The sequence below is a fragment of the Ostrea edulis genome, chromosome 3, assembly GCF_947568905.1.
Source record: "Ostrea edulis chromosome 3, xbOstEdul1.1, whole genome shotgun sequence".
NCBI lineage: Eukaryota > Metazoa > Mollusca > Bivalvia > Ostreida > Ostreidae > Ostrea > Ostrea edulis.
Genome location: NC_079166.1, coordinates 26,052,926 through 26,071,253, shown reverse-complemented (window position 1 = coordinate 26,071,253; position 18,328 = coordinate 26,052,926). Strand labels below are relative to the sequence as shown.

Sequence of the window (18,328 nt, the reverse complement as noted above, 5' to 3'; positions counted from 1 at the left end):
CTCATCTTCGTACAAATATCGGTTATGCTCTTAAACTTCAGGTAGAGAGGTAGGTAGGTAGAGAGGTAGGTAGGTAGATTGATTGAATATTGTTTAACGTCCCTTTCGAGAATATTTCACTCATATGGAGACGTCACCACTGCCGGTGAAGAGATGACAATTTAGGCCTATGCTCGGCGTCTATGGCCACCGAGCAGGGAGGGACTTTTATCGTGCCGCACCCGCTGTGACACGGGACTTCGGTTCTTGCGGTCTCATCCGAAGGACCGCCCCATTTAGTCGCCTCTTACAATAAGCAAGGGGTACTGAGGACCTATTCTAACCCGGATCCCCACGGGACAGTTAGGTAGATAGGTAGGTATAGGTAGGTAGGTATAGGTAGTAGGTAGGTTGGTAGGTATAGGTATGTAGGTAGGTAAGTAATTCCCTGTCCGATAAACTAAAATTTATTTCATAGTTTGCGCAGGAGGGGATGAAGCGGGGGTGTCCCTCTAGAGCGAGACTTCAATAGGGTTTTATGCCTCTAGAATGAGTCTTCTCCATGGGGGTGAGGTTTATTCTAGAATAGGTCTGCTAGGGGGAAGGCTCACTATAGAGCCAGACTTCCGGGGAAGGCTCACTCTAGAGGCAAACTTCCGCAGGGGGACGGCTCACTCTAGAGCCAGACTTCCGGGGGGAAGGCTCACTCTAGAGCCAGACTTCCGCGGTGGAAGGCTCACTCTAGAGCCAGACCTCTGCGGGGGGAAGGCTGGCTCTGGGGGGAAGTCTGGCTCTAGATTGAGCCTTCTCCCTGGGGGAAAGCTTACTCTAGAGCCAGACTTCCGGGGGAGGGGGGATCTCACTATGGAAATCTGGCTCTATAACACCGGTTGCGCCCCCTTAAAAGACGTTAGACGTTATATGTTGTAAGTTATATAATATATATATATATATATATATATATATATATATATATATATATATATATATGTGGGGGGGTGTTATAAGTGAAAGATTGACGTTAGATCAATCAATCCAGTTTAAAATGATCACAACAAATCGTCAATGATAAATGTACTTTTTTACTTTTATTAATAGGTAGGAAAAGAATTAACGTCATTAGTACACAGGTACCCGCTTCGCTGGCCTGGATCTGTTATATGAGAACTGGGTCAATAAGAATGCGCGTACTTTTAGAAATTCCCGGGGATCATGGATGTTATTTACTAAACCACCGCTTGTTACTATATATTGGATGTGGGTGAGGATTGTTTTAAAAATGAACATTCAAATTGACTATATGTCGGATGCGCCGCTTGCTTTAACTATATGGCCAACATTTTTTTGTCAGCAGATGAAGGTCGATAAATACAACAGAGGAGGCAATTGGAAGTAAACGCATGATTTGTGACAGCTGCCCATAACTCGGCTCAAATTGGATACCTCTATAGACACGAAGGGAATTGATATGTATAAATCATAACGCCCCCTCAGAAACAGTTTGTGTCCTTTCGAAAAATAATATTTAAAAAGCATTAATTGTAAGACAATCATTCGATATAGAGTGATCGAAATGCGTTTCGGTAAAACATGAATTTATGTCAAAATCATTTAGTATATATAGTATCAAGATGAACCATTTTGTTTCTTACCTTTTTATATCTAAGGTGGTTCATAATACCAACACTTGTACTTTTATGACTTTACGTCCCAAAATGGCGATTTTTAAAGTGGATTTGTTTTGTATCAATCGAATTATTTGTCCGTCACTGTAGCTCCCCTGAAGGGATGGACAGCGGGAGAGGGAAGAAGGGGTGGGAGGGAGAGAGGAAGAGGTTTAGTGGGGATGTTTTTATACTTCTTTTTCATAACTCTTTTCGTTTTTCCTTTTTCACCTCAAATCAGCATCAAACTGATTGCACCGGATCGTACGTATTCGATACCGGTTTTGATTTTAATCTACTGAGGCTACATCCAGTTTGCAGAAACCGTGGTCAGAGACTGAGCGCAGTGATGACAACAAATTCAACAAGAAAAGCTTTTTAAAAAATCTTGCCGTCTTTAGCAGCAACTCTATAGAGCGAAGTTGAATTATGTCCCTTGTCTTCATTATTGAATTGAGCTAAAATGAATAATCTTACGGACATCATGCCTACAAAGCTGTGTCTTAACTCCCACTGTAAAAGTTTGTATTTATGAAGGGTATATGTACTGGAAATCAAAATCACTGTTCCCTGTATTAGCACTGATTAAAGCCTCTATATCAAATGAAACTGAGATTTTCAGTGTGTATATCAAAATATCTTTTTTTAAAACAAAGTTATGGAACAAAACAAACTAAAAAGATTTAAATTGCTCAAATTTGCATAAAAATTATTCTTGCATATTGTACAGTACAACTGCTTTAGAAATTAACCAGGATAAAGACCTGAGAATATTGTAATAGTTTTGCCAAAAATTATATCATAAAATACATATCAGAAATCAAGAGTGAATTCCTCAAAATTCTAAGTTAAATTGAATAAAAATTCTTGTGATTCAACGTTACTTCACATACATAAATACCATTGTGTATCTGATTTAAATCATGAAAAAACGTCACTCTATGATATGTAAGAAAAAATATGGAACAATCACACATAATTAACTATACTTCTGGAAGTTCCTGATTGCTAAATTGTAATAACAGGTGGATGGATTATTCTTTTGCATGCTTTAAAAAACAGTGATCCTCATTTTGAAGTCAAGCCTTATTTATTCTTATGTAATTCTTAGCTTAAGGTATCATTAAAACTGTTTTGTAGGGATTAGCCCTACCGAATAGACAATTCCCCCAAAACACAAGCAATCAAAACAAAAAACGGCGCGTTTTTCTGTTTGTATGCAAAAATGAAAACATGGCTATAAATGAAGTAACCATAGAAATGCTTTGTAGTGGTTGCTTTTAAAAAAGTAATGTGTCAGTTTCATGAACTGCATTTTTCTTTTGTTCGTTTTGTAGATTTTTTAAAGATTGAAAATCTTGAAAAATTGTTAAGTCGTACGAAAATTAGAACACCACAAAATTATCTCCCTTGCCTTGAAGAGTATTTCAACCAATGAAATAATTGAAAATTTTCACTTCATACACTTTCTACCAATGAAAAAGAGAGGAAGTGCAAAGTCCGAAGACTGTAAAACACTTCAACTCTGTATACCGTCTTCCAAGGAAGATGGTAACAATAACTGCCGGTGTACGCATGTTTTCCAAAGGCGACAATAAGGCAGTATTAAACTTTTATATATATTGTTCGTTTGACAATAACGAGGGATATAGTTTTTAGCTCACCTGAGCTGAAAGCTCAAGTGAGCTTTTCTGATCGCTTTTTGTCCGTCGTCTGTCTGTCTGTCCGTCTGTCTGTCTGTTCGTCTGTCTGTTAAACTTTTCACATTTTCGACTTCTTCTCCAGAACCACTGGGCCAATTTCAACCAAACATGGCCAAAGCATTCTTGGGTGAAGGGCTTTCAAGTTTGTTCAAATGAAGGACCATGTCCCTTTCAAAGGGGAGATAATCACAAAAATGCAAAAATAGGGTGGGGTCATTTAAAAATCTTCTCAAGAACCACTGGGCCAGAAGAGCTGAAATTCACCTGAAAGCTTTCTGACATATTGCAGATTCAAATTTGTTCAAATCATGGCCCCCGGTGGTAGGATGGGGCCACAAGGGGGGATCAAAGTTTTACATACAAATATATAGGGAAAAACTTTAAAAATCTTCTTCTCAAGAACCACTAAGCCAGAAAAGCTGAGATTTACATGAAAGCTTCCTGACATAATGCAGATTCAAGTTTGTTCAAATCATGGGCCCCGGGGATTGGATGGGGCCACAATAGGGGATCAAAGTTTTACATACAAGTATATAGCAACAATCTTCTTCTCAAGAACCACTGAGCCATAAAAGCTCATTTTTACATGAAAACTTTCTGACATAGTGCAGATTCAGGTTTGTTCAAATCATGGCCCCCGGGGTAGGATGGGGCCACAAGGGGGGTCAAAGTTTTACATACAAATATATAGTTAAAATCTTTTTCTCAATAACCACTGAGTCAGAAAAGCTGATATTTACAAGAACACTTTCTGACATAGTGCAGATTCAAGTTTGTTCAAATCATGGCCCCTGGGGGGTAGGATGGGGCCATAAGTGGGGGGGGGGTCAAAGTTTTACATACAAATATAGGAAAAAGCTTTAAAAATCTTCTTCTCAAGAACCATTGGGCCAAAGAAGTTGACATTTACATGAAAGCTTTCTGACATAGTGTAGATTCAAGTTTGCAAAGGGTAGTTTGGGCCATAATAGGTACTAAGGTTTTACATGCAAATATATATGGAAAGTCTTCAGATATGGGCCAAGGTGACTTAAGTGAGCGATGTGGCCCATAGGCCTCTTGTTTTTACGTAGATTCAAATCAGAAAATAACATCAATGCAAAATGTGGTAAACTGGGAATCCAACACAATGACATTGAAATAGCGCTTAAATGAAAAACAAGTTATTACTATTCGAGGGAGGGGTATCATCGTACTCTTAGCTCTGTATTCTCTGTGCGCAGTTGGTCAACTTGTTTACGTAATGGATCCACCTTCTCAGCTATCACTTTGAGAGAGTCTTGTACCGCAACATTAACCACCTATTCTTCTCACCGTAAATCAATGACTGGTATGGATACGTTGATAGTATGTTGAGGTTGGGAAGTATGCTGTTGTAATTTTACATGCATACGAGTAGCTTGCGCAGTTGGTGTGCGATGCATTATTTGTGTAGTGGTGAGTTGAGTAGACGTTGAGTCGATTTCTGTAGGCGTGGTTTCAACTTCTTTAGATTTCATCGGTGGGCAAGATACTTCAATGAATGATATGGAGAAGTTTTTAAGTGCCATTTTGAATAGTTGCAACAGAAATAAGAACAATTAAACCACAACTGTATACGGACACTAGGTTCTAATGTGTGAATGCATTTATGAACAATAGTTTGTAATTGTGAGCTTTGTCTATCAAATATACATAAACGCAATCAAAACAAAGTTAACTTATATTTACCACCATTTCTTTCACACGTGATGTTCAATATCCTAGACATCCTGAACCATTTCCTGCAGCATATACATTCTTTTTTTGAGTATCGTATATAGCGGGGGTTTTCTTTGGATCTAAAATTTGGCGATTTGCTGACTCAAAGGTATGCTAATAATTTTAGCGGAATAAATTTTGGTGGACAAGGAAGAGTTATCTCTCTTGAAAATACAGACATCGCAATTGGATGCATATTTGGCGAGTGGAATTTTGGCAGAAAGCTATATAACAGCTAGAATAAGCCACATTAATCACTCCACAGACAAAAACCCACTATACGGTAGTTTACATATTACATCAACGGCCAAAACTCCCCAAGTCCTAGGTTGACAATAATTTCCACTGAAGGTATTTTTTCTGGGTTTACAATGGCTTTCCTGAAGTGAAATTTCGTCATGGTTGATTATGGCAACATCCTTCTCGTAGACAATAACCAAATATCAATATTACTATGAGTGCAAAAAAATATCAACTGCAAAAACATATATTATACAGATTATCAATAAATGGTTCGCGAAAACCTTTAGTATTTAATGTTGTAGTCTGAAAGAAATAATTTTGGAACATATAACATTTAAGCTGTAGGAATGTCAGTAATTTATCTCTGTATGTTAAAACTCCTAAGATATATACGAGGATGGGGTGGGTTACAACTTTCTGCGTAGTCCAAAACTAGATATAAAGAACAGTGATCAATCATATCAGTATGTAAAGAATGCAAACACGGTGTTATTCGTTGAAAAAGAATTTAATATCTGGACCACAACATGCACTTGTAACATAAACTTGATATTGTAGGTTGACATAGAAATGTATTTTAATTCCTTGTAATATCCAAACATTTCATTGTAAATTTTTTCTGACAGAACTGTAATGATATATGATTGCTATGATATCTTTATAATTTTTAATTCTACCCCAGAATTGCTAGCAATGGTTATATTTAATCTGGATGTGAAAATTCAATACTACAGGGACACCATCTGGTCTAGAATTTAAAGTTTAAATTCCATACCTTGATCCTGATTTAATTATTGAAAGCTCATAAGCTTGAATGTTGTTTTCATTTCAATAGATCAGTGCAACTTCACCAATGTTATGAACAACTTTTATAAAGCGTTTGCCGAGATGAACGGTGTATAAATGAGTAGATTAGACTCCATATCATTACTAGCATGCAATACATTTTTTTCTAAAACAAAATCTTAACAATTGTTTATGAAACATTGCCGATCCCTATACACATGTACGTTTACGTTTAAGCCTGTTATGTTCCAATATATAAAACATTGCGCCATCAAGCAGAAGTGTTCCTCCTAGAACTCCCAATTCAGATACATGTAACCCCACATTTGTACATGTGCAAGCACACTTTCCTCATCACGTCCGGTTTAATCTCGTTTATACGTTTTCTGCGTGAAGCTAAGGTGTGTTGGGCAAACACGGCCCCTAGCAGGAGTAAGCATCTCCAGTTGACCGTTTACGGCCACTGTGAGCCTTACATATTCTTTGGGTAAACAGAATAATCCGTATTCAAAATCAGTATGCAAAAAATGGCCTAACATATTGATACGAAACACGTCATGCCGCATTGAACCTAATGACAGGTTGTATTTGCAAACAAGTTTTGATCTAACGGTCATAGAATTTGCGAAGTGCTGACTTCAAACGAGACTGTTGAAACCCCTATAACAACAACTTTTTTGTCAGTAGCCTGCCACAAGTTGAAAATTTATCATACGCAGAATATACTCTAGCGTATCGTATCAGTTACACCATATGCGGGTGTTTTGGAATATTGCTAGATATATTCTTTTATATCCACGAGCAAAATATACAATGAGAGATGAAAATCCGCTAGGGGTCCTTGTTTGTCCACTCTTTATTCGTATTCCTGACAGGAATTATGAGATTGATCACTGTTCGTTATCTTCACCTTTCATTGTACTTCCGTTATTTACTTCAGTGGGTGTAAATACACAATGTTTATAGTGATTAAATGTATTGAATCATGAATTATTTAAATATCAATTATCGATATTTTAAGTTGCATGTATTTATTCATCTAATCTTCCTACCTTTTTGACAATCGTTTTGCTGTGACATTTTAAAGTATTTCATAGTTGTTTCATTTATCTGAACCAATGCCTCTCTTGAGAGCGATATATATTTCCTAGTAGGTTTATTTTTAGAATTATTTAGAATTGGATTCCAAAACAAAGCGCGTATTTTTAGCACCATCGAAGTTGCACTTTTTGTAAAATTAATGAAAAAAAAATCATTACCTAAATATTAAATGTATTTGATAAAGTAACATTCTAGAACAGAATCAATCCTATAAAACGCTTCAAACTACATGTAATGAATGTTCATATTAACCTCTTTAAAAAAGAAGAACACCGCCATTTACAAGATATATAAAAGATAATATAATTCTAGGTAGTTTAGTGGTAGAACGTTCGCGTCGTAAACGAAATGCCGTGAGTTCTAGCCCCGCTCGAGCCATGGTCATGTCAAACTTAAGAGATAGTGGTTGTTCCGCTGCATGTAGAAGTGAGATTCACAGGTCTTTCGCATATGAGCTTGAAAACAGAGGTCCCGTGTCCTGACAGGCGTTGGAACACCAATGAAACTTCAATGCTTCGGCCATAAGCACTAAACATTGACCTATCAAGTTTGTGTTACTTCATCTAGAGCTAGTGACGTCTTAATCTACGGCGTGTAAAACAAACAACCAACATGAACCTGTGGTGAGCAAGGAACTTACTTCACAACCATTAAGTGTTCGCTTACCTCACAACCATTAAGTGTTCGCTTACCTCACAACCATTAAGTGTTCGCTTACCTCACAACCATTAAGTGTTCGCTTACCTCACAACCATTAAATGTTCGCTTACCTCACAACCATTAAATGCCCGCTCAACTCACAACCATCAAATGTTCGCTTACATCACAACCATTAAATGTTCTCTTACCTCACAACCATTAAATGTTCGCTTACTTCACAACCAGTAAATGTTCGCTTACCCCACAACCATTAAATGTCCGCTCAACTCACAACCATTAAATGTCCGCTTAACTCACAACCATTAAATGTCCGCTCAACTCACAACCATCAAATGTTCGCTTACCTCACAACCATTAAATGTTCGTTTACCTCACAACCATTAAATGTTCGCTTACCTCTCAGTCATTAATTGTTCACTTACCTCACAACCAGTAAATGTGTTCGTTTACCTCACAACCATTAGATGTATTCGCTTACCTTACAACCATTAAATGTTCGCTTAACTCACAACCATTAAATGTGTTCGCTTACCTCACAACCATTAAATGTTCGCATTGACAATCGAGAAACATTGATAATGAGAGTTGTCAAGTTTCTTTGCTGAGTTCATAGTCCATGGTTCTGTAAACCTATCCATTGTTTATGCATATGATTTCCCTTTATACAATTTTTATTCTACGCATTTCATCATCAAAGCAACACGAGAAATACGTATTTTGCCGGGATAAAAAATAACAAATTAAATGTTATTTAAAAGGCATTACCAGCAAATCCATGTGATGACGATGGTTGCTGGTATTTTCCCTGCTAATACCTCTTTTTTGCCTTCTTGTTTTTTGGCAGCTATCGGCTGTAACAACGTTACTTTTTGGATCGATTGTGACGTTTTTCGAAGGCTGTCCCATCTCGATTGACGCAACCCAATATTTGTTGTTTGACAATGATCGGATTTTTTAAAAAGTTTTAAATCTATTGCCGCCATGAAATATGGAGTTACACTGGCAACATTATCAAGATAAAATAATGATATTTCCACTGGTAGTTCTTCACGTGTAATCCTTCGTATCTATTTATCTATCTATTATCGATCTACCTATCTATTTATCTATCTATCTATTATCGATCTACCTATCTATTTATCTATCGATCGATCTATCTATCCATCCATCCGTCCAAGCTACTGACAAACAAGTTGATGGTACAGGGGTTTTAAGAGTCTCGTTTAAAATCAGCAATTCGCAAATTCTATGGTCATTACAACGATCTAGTTTGCCAATACAGTCTATCATTGGGTCAAATGCTGTCAGACTTGTTTCATAGAGATTGTTAGACCGTTCTTGGCACACTGATTTTGACTACGGATAACTCCTTTTACCTGATCGGGATATAGGGCTCACGACGGGTGTTGCCGGTCGACAGGGGATGCTTACTCCTCTTAGGCGCCCAATCTTACCTCTGGTGTGTTCACGGGTCCGTGTTTGCCAAACTATCTATTTTGTATTGCTTACAGGAGTTATGATTAATCACTGTTCGTTATCTTCACCTTACAACTAGTGAACTTAAACTAAATGATACTACAGTCATCCACTGTTTTATACTTAAATACTCTACTGAACACAAACGTTAATAGCAAACTAACAACGCAACTTTTTAACAAACGGTACGACTAAAACTATCCAACTAACATTGCACTGATGAGAGGTTTTGAGCGATTGGTAAACAGGGGAAACTTACTCCTCCTGGGTAACTGATGCCACCTTTGGTGTGTCCATGGTTTTGTGCTTGTCCTTTTTTTAATTTCATAATCTTGAGATTGATCACTGCTTGTCATTTTCACGTGTTCATATTTGCCAAAGTATTGTTTAAGGTTCACTTGGGTGTAGATCGTAAAGTGGAATAGGTGATCAATTTTAAGGAGTAATGTTTAAAAAGTAATTTTTAAATGTTTCAAAATATTGAATGTGGTTAAAGCGATTTTGAAACGTGGAATATTCAATTGTATTACGAATGTGCATAAAAACATCAGTGTAATCGACTTTTAAAAAATCTCATTGCAGTCAATATGTATTGTGCAATACCTAAATGTTCATATAAAAATCCAACCTTATATCCAATATCAACCTTCGAGGAAGCAGTTGTACGAACAACAATGTGTCTCCTGGCTTTGACAGTTATCTTTTCCTTCAGTAAAGCAATATGTATATCAAACAATGTGGAATTCTTCATTTTCAAAACGTTCCCTAGCATGGATGGAAAAATAGCAATGCAACCGGCAATCTTTTATCTGAACCATAGTTCGCCAGTACAATGTCTCCGAAGATGCACTACGACACACGGCTGTGTTTCAGTGTTCTTGTCAGCTGGTTCAGTCTGCCAGGGACACTTACAAGTGTTTGAGACGACCACTCCATTTCTGTTCTCTAAACCCGGGGTAGTTTACTACGTTTCGAAGGATCATGCAGGTTTGTTTGAAATCTTTGATTTCCATAAATATATATATATGGATATGTTTATAATGTTCACTGGTCCCCTTTAACTCTAGTGTGCGATGTTGGCCCTAATTTGAAAATGTGATGAAAATGATGAAGTCACGATCAGATGATGAATTCCAAAGTAACACATCTGATATTGAATGTTATTTGAATTCTATTTCTATCATTTCAAATTCGAAAAATTTGTTTACGTCTCAATATGAGTTAACAATTCTCGAGCGAGACGTTAAGCAAGATACAATCAATCAATCAGTCGACATATTTTTATAATTTCCAGTTTGAAGTAATTTGATTTTATCGTTTTTTTAATGATAATGGCGGTCTTAATTTAGAAATGACAACTTAATTTGAATTTTTAGATTTATTTGAACCCTTTCTAGCAGAGAAACAAACTTGAATCACAATACACTTTCAATTCAAAATGAGTATGGAATCATCTGATGTCTTTCAAATGATTATTATCATGCTAAAAATACAGCAATATTAAACACAAAAGGTTGTATGGTAATCACGTTTTTGAATGTGTCAAATACGAGATTTTATTATTTCTCTCATACTTCTTGTCCATTTTAACACGGTATCAAGTGCATCTATTTCATATTTTGGCTCGTATGCATGTATATATGATACTAAACAGTTAGATGATGTATGTTATTCTAAAGTACGTGTATATAGTACAGAACTGAAATAGAAGGTGTTTGTAAAATCTCAAAGTTGATCAATATCTTCAATTTAGTGAACTATGTCGCATAACACTTCAAAGTATAATGGTTAAAACGAAAATACAGAAAATAGAATACTTTTGTTTGGAAGAGAACTGGAAATGGTGCTCCGCCCTATTTGTTTTCCAATCCACAGAAAGGAAATTATTCCTTAAAAAGGTATTCTTTGCACCAAACCAAAGTATGTGTAATGCAGGTTTATAGATAAATTATTCAAGTACTGTTCAACTTGAAATATATCCACTTAGTGTCGTATTTTAAGTATGAACTGGCGAACAATAATTTAGTTCTATGTAAAATCTTCATCTGCACACTCCTCTCTAAATGAAGGGAAAATGCACTTTGATTATCTTAAATGATTTGAAAATCAAAATGCTATTTATTCAATTATAGCTTTACAGTATGCAGGGGTGTACAGCCGAACCGCCCTTCCAACTTCAATTTTCTTTATTCTTTATATTTTCGAAATCAATTTCGTTTTTGAAGATTCCTGATGGTACGAACTGCGAAGCTTCCGCTGGTATTCTTCATGAAACGCGTCAATCTAATTAAAATTAGATGTTGGATCCACTCGCATACTCGCTACACAAACATCTAAAAACATCCCATAGAGGGTCACGTCAGAGGTCAAATTCGGTATCACTCTAGACTTATCGGCTTCAACAAACATTCAATGATTTTGCCAGCGGTGATTTCATTGGTCAATCGAATTTGACCTCTGACGTGACCCTCTACGGAATGTTGTTAGATGTTTGTGTAGCGAGTATGCGAGTGGATCCAACATCTAATTTTAATTAGATTGGAAACGCGTTAACATACATGCATCATGAATAGTATGTCATTATGAAGCGCTGCAGTCCATACCCTCACGTGTTTTCAAAAGTGAATTTGTATCTTATTTGTACATTTTACTTTCATTTCTGTCAGATTTTCCCTCCGTTAAAATGGACATGTTACATGTATATACTTCTGTATATCAAGATATTGAAAACTGCATCGTGTTCCCAAGACTGTCATTACAATCACGATCAGCAACGATATCAAACGCAAACACATAGAGAAAGTAAATATATACATATACTTGTATTATAAAAACAAGTCCATGAACATACGATAAGGTAAATGTTATTCAATACTTTTATATAATTTATACATGTATATGTTTTAAAAATATATACTACAATATACAAATTCCCTCTTAGTAACAGCAAGATATTTCAGCATTCAAATCCAACAATCTGGAAGTGCGTTTTTTACTATACAAACGAACCGTGGTCAATCTCATAACTCCTATATGTGATACCATTGATTTATGGTTTTCTCTAAAGTACCCATTGGATATGGACTCCGTTTTTTGTATATCAAAAATGCTCATTTCATAATGCATATCATACATCAGGAAGATAAGAGAAATTCAATTGATAATCCTTACATCCATAATAATAATAATCGTAATGCATTTCATAATGCATATTATGCATCGGAATTATCATAATGCATTTCATACATACACAAAATCGCCATGCATCAGAAAAATCATGGAAATGCATTTGAAAATGCACACATGCATCACAATAATCGTAATGCATGAAAAGTGAAGATAACAAACAGTGATAAATTTTATTTCATACATCAGAAAAATCATAAAATTCCATTTCAAATGCATGAAAGGGGAAGATAACAAACGGGGGTTTGTGTTTGCCCAACTATCTAATTTGTATTGCTGATAGGAGTTATGAGATTGACCACTGTTCGTTATCTTTGCCTTTCAGTTGGCTATTGTATCTTTTGTTCTAAATGACATATTCTTCTTCTTAATTTGGAAATCATGAACAAATAAAACGGGTTTAATTTTCATAAATATCTTTTCTTTTTTTTAAAAATAGAACGTCTACCTGAAAGTTTATACTATTTTTTATTTAATATTTATGTCATGCAAACAAAACATACTGGAAGGCTAGTATCATTCTTTGGATGGTGAAATCATACTTCATATAAAATGCTTTAACGAATTATTGAGTAAAACAATAATGTAGTGAATCACGAAGTATGAACGAATTTAATGAGAAAATCCGTTGTTTCCGACTGTATAGACCGTCACTTTGATCACTTCAACTATTTGTTGTATTGATTTATATACCGATCGTAATATTAAAACAGAGCTGTTAGGGATACCTTTATTGATTCTCATGGATATCATTTCAGGACAGGGTCTAAGTGTAACGAATATTGACTCTAAGTGTATGTAATCAACGAAATTAACATAACAAATAAAGCATATGTCTCTCTATACTTCATTTCATTCGCCAAATGAGATATTGTCTGTTATACTGCGTGTCTTTGATCACTGTTAACAAACAAATGGAAGATGAACCACTTATACTTCGTGTCTATCGTCACTATCACCTGTTGATGGTCGTGATCTTTTATGCCATCCTGGTATATCTAAATATCTGTCTTGTTTAAAGTCTGCAAATTCTGTGGTCGTTAAATTGATCTAGTTTGCCAATACAACCTATCATTGGGTCAATTACTGTTTGACGTGTTTCACACCGATTGTTAAGCCGTTCTTGGCACACTGATTCTCAATACGGATTACTCCGTCTACCTCATAGGGTTTACGGTGGATTTGACTGGTCGACAAGGGATGCCTACCAATCCCAGGCAACTGGTCCCACCTTTGGTGTTTCAGGGGGTTCGTGTTTACCCGACTCTTTTTTTTGTATTCCTTTTAAGAGTTATAACATTGATCACTTTGTTATTTTCATCTTCCATCAGAAACTGCCGTCAATACATCGGTTATACTCGCTCAGTGATTAGAGTATTTTAATGAGTTCTACTATCTTCTCTCCTATCTTGAATGCGTCAAAACTGAAATGTTAATATTATGGCCGATGACAACCGTCATTTTACACAGATATTTTGAGCGTAGCATATACATTTTTTCTCTGCAAATTCCGTGGCACTTGGTCAATTGGCGTGTTTCACAATAGCTGTTAGGCTGTTCTTTACACACTGATTTTGACTACGAATTACTCCTTTTACCTGATCAAGATGTAAGACTCACGGAGGATGTGATCGGACAATAGAAGATTTTACTCCAAGGCACCTGTTCTTACCTATGATATGTCCAGGGATCCATATTGTATTACTTTATTCGTTATTATCACATTTTCACTATGTATATTTTACACATAATGGTGATACCAACTTTGAACCCAGAAATGAATTGTATCATTGTCCCTATTCGCCGCTATTCATTAGTAAAATTGATGAGATTATCTCTGATTTCCAGAATTGTGATCATGGTAGATTTAGAGAGGATGTTTTCATGTTCCCTATCTAAAAACATGTTTTGAAATCGGAACTCTTTTTTGGATATTGGCAATTCTTACCACATGTCGCCGAGATTAATCTATGACTGAAATATCTGACACCTGAATGATTTCCTAAAACACTACCATTGACGAAGGAGCCAATTTCTCTGAAGTTCACAAATTAGAGTTCTGGTACGAAATCTACCAACAACTTTCAGTACATACATGAAAAAATTGCACACACCTGTAATCTAGTTTTACTGGATTAATTAAAGGGGAATGCGATAGGCTTTTGAGAAATACAATGGCAAATCTGTACTCCGAAACTGCAACGATGAAAAGCCCGTACTTATAAGACCCGGAACGTCTTGCAAGAGTCTAACTTGCGGTACATGAAACAAGTACATATGAAAAAATAAACCAATGATTCCCATGAGCTTCTCTCCTAAACTATTGTGGTTTCATTATGTAATTTCTAAGCTGCTCTGATGGTTGCAAGAACGTATGTGGTAAGTAAACAATATATTGAAGGAGGGGTGGCACAGAAAAGATGCCTATGAAAGTTGGTCAAACCACATCTGTAATTGAATATTACATTTTATGAAATATTTATGAATACATTCTGTGTATGGTAAGGAAGAAATACACTATTTACATGGTTACTCATTTGTCCTAACATGTACTTGGTAGTTTGCTTTTTCACAGAAATGTCGTGCGAGACGATTGGATATGCATGGAATTCTGCACTGTACATTTGTTACAAGCTTTACACAGAACCAAAAATTGCAACGAAAGCGAAGGACCAATGCACCAATGATCACCCTGAAAGTCGACTGTTGCTGGTGGACTCTGATGCCATCTTTGACTTTCATTTAACAATCATGGGTAAAAACATTTTTGCATCTTGTAGATGCATATATTGTAGATATTGACAAACTCCACTTTTCAAACGCAGTAGTGTTTGTGGTAATCAGAGTTATCTTTATGAACAACGAATATATGAAAAATAAACATTTTAATGAAAAGTGTGGATAACGAACAGTAATCAATCTGTTATATCCCACAAAGTATATAAAGATAAAGAGTAGACCAAACAAATTAAAGCGTTGGGCAAACACGGACCCCTGGATATATCAGAGGTGGAATCTGGTGCCTAGGAAGATTAAGTATTCCCTGTTAACCGACCCGCCGTGAACCCTATACTGGTCACATTAATGGAGTAACCCGCAGTCAAGAACGGCGGGAAAATGGTATGTAACACGTTAGACACTATTCAATCCAGTAATAGCTTGTATTTGAAAATCAACTTATTGTAACGACCATAAAATTTGTTAATTAATGAATTTAAAGGGACTGACTCACGATTTTCCCCAAAATTTTGTTTTTCACTTTTAATGACCAGAGTCTACTGCCTATTGTGTTCAAATGATTTCACATACAAATTAAGGTTATACAGTATCACGGAAGCTCATTTTAGAGAGTTCATTATTTGTTTTGTAAACAAAGATTGCGGTACGTTATTGTTTACGAAATTTTCAGAAGAAATGGATATCAATCCAAATTTATTATATATTTCACATTTCAAGCATTCTTCGGGTAGAATGTGTCATCTGAAAGTTAAAATTTGTTATTATGCAAAATTAAGATGCTTTATATTACACAATTGATATTTTGCTGATTTGTTTGTTTACATAAAAAGACCCGAGTCTTTGTTCACATAACACAGATTTAAGGCTACAATATTGCTTTTATTCTTGCATTCAGTAGGTCAAAATGTTGGCTGACAACATTAAATGAGTTATATTTTTAATGTTTCACATCAAAAATAAAAAAAGTATTTTGTTCAAATATCGTGAACCAGTCCCTTTAAATGAAACTCTTAAAATTCCTATAACATCGACTTATTTGTCCAGTACCATGCTTTGATAGAACAAAAATCAAACACATAGCACAGAACATGGTCTGAGGCATTGAATCAAGACATAAACACAATTTGCAATGTATTATGGATAGGTAAATACGATTGACGACGATGGGAAAGCTGAAATCATCTCGTTTTTCATAATATTGAGTTGTTAGTTTGCCGTTAACAATATTTTATGTTAAAATATATCCAAATATTTCTCAAATTCTATTCTATTGCCAATACAACCTATCATTGGGTCAAATGCTGTCTGACGTGTTTCATACTAATTGTTGGCACACTGATTTTGACCACGGATAACTCCGTTTACCTATTGGCGATATAAGGATCACGGCGGACCGTGACCGGTCGACAGGAGATGCTTATTCCTCCTAGGCACCTGATGCCATCTCTGTTATATCCAGGATTACGTATTTTCCAAACTTTCTATTTCATGATGATTATATGATTTATGAGTTTGATCATTTTTTGTTATCTTCGCCTTTCAGCGAATCAGAATATGAATGCAAATCAGCATTGTTAATAGATGAAATGTCGCATTGGCCTCCACAACAAGATATCTTTTCTTCCCATGCAGTATCTTTCGAATAAATTCTGCTTCATAAGAATATGAATACATGTCACTAATAAAGAACACAATTCGTGCCCCTAGAAATTCGAACGCACCAAAAGCTACATAGATGCCGTCAGTGAGAAAGTCCAAAATGTTTTTAATCTCATTTCTAGAATACTTCTTCGTAGAATTAGAGTGATGTTTAACAATGTACTTTATAGATGACTGATAACACGATATGACTATTTTCGAGTACCATTTTTATTGAAGATACACATGTCTGTGTTGTCCAAAAAGACTAGTATTTAATTTACTTGAGGGATGGTCGTGTTAAGTGTTGAAAACTCATTCGTTTTGATGTTGTTGATTTGTGAAAATAATTGATTTCAAATTAACTAACATCTCTGTAGAATTTTATGCATGCATTCAATTTCCACTTTGTTATATGCCATTTAAAATTCCCGGGGAATGAATTCGTGTAAATTTAGTACAGTACTTGTATTCAAATAGAGATATTACTATTTTGTTTCAAAAGCATCGGAAGTGTGTCATCCATCCCTTTCGTGTACTGTCTATAGCGGGTTAAATTGTTATCAATGTTAAATTCTCAATATCAGTGAATGATTGCATTTTGGAGAAACAAGATGTGCTCTTTAAGTTTTTTTTTCCTGAACAGAAACCATGACAGTATATATTCAAGGAACACGCTCCAATGGATCCACCTTCGTTGATGATGATGGTCAGACAATGACTTACTTTAGGTGGGACGACGGAGAACCCTATGTGGATGGCAACTACCTTCGAACTGATGACGTAACACTTCTACAGGAGACTTCAGAGGGAACGTATCCCTACCACTACATCTGTAGGCATTACGGAATCTCGCCCGTTGTGATTTAGGTTTTACTATAACTCATTCATATGATTGTCAATATGACTCCAGTATTATCAATTTAATGGAGTAAACAAGACACTTATACCATGAACGATGGATCTTTCTTCTCTGCGATTTTAGTATCATTGATTCTTGTAAAGGTAACAGTGACACCAAATGAAAAGCCAGTAGGGCTCTTACAGTCAAAGAGGTGAAATGGTGTTTAGAAATGAAACGTGAAATGCAAGTCGGTCGTTCTAATATGTGGGGGACGTATAAAACATCTAATTGTATTTTACATGTTGGTTTTTAGCCATTGTATGAGTTTGTAAAATTATAAACAATGATAAATACATGTGCTTGTTATTTTTCTTTTTGTGAGTTTTAGAGAGAAAGAAAGTATGTCAATTTAATTGTTTTTCTTTACCGCGCCAGGACCTCGGACGGGCCAATTACCCGACACATATATTCACACAATAACTTGTATATGCAGTTACAGGATATTGGTGTCATGCAAATCATCAAATCTACCACTAAACTATTTCCAGGGATACACACATTAGATAATT

The 18,328-nt window shown here is 35.8% G+C and overlaps 1 protein-coding gene across 1 annotated transcript; it reads left to right on the top strand.

Moving 5' to 3' along the window:
* Positions 1-10,009: 10,009 nt before the first annotated feature.
* Positions 10,010-18,114, top strand: LOC125674368 (uncharacterized). The gene is made up of 3 exons (XM_048911509.2): positions 10,010-10,339; positions 15,114-15,293; positions 17,562-18,114. The coding sequence occupies exons 1-3, from the start codon at positions 10,027-10,029 to the stop codon at positions 17,783-17,785; spliced, it is 717 nt and encodes a 238-aa protein (XP_048767466.2). The 5' UTR covers positions 10,010-10,026; the 3' UTR covers positions 17,786-18,114.
* The last annotated feature ends 214 nt before the right edge of the window (positions 18,115-18,328 follow it).

Coding starts and splice junctions, on each gene's coding strand:
- LOC125674368 (XM_048911509.2), top strand. CDS start 10,027: ATGTGTCTCCTGGCTTTGACAGTTATCTTTTCCTTCAGTAAAGCAATA. Junction 10,340..15,113: donor CGTTTCGAAGGATCATGCAG/GTTTGTTTGAAA, acceptor GCTTTTTCACAG/AAATGTCGTGCGAGACGATT. Junction 15,294..17,561: donor CTTTCATTTAACAATCATGG/GTAAAAACATTT, acceptor TTTCCTGAACAG/AAACCATGACAGTATATATT.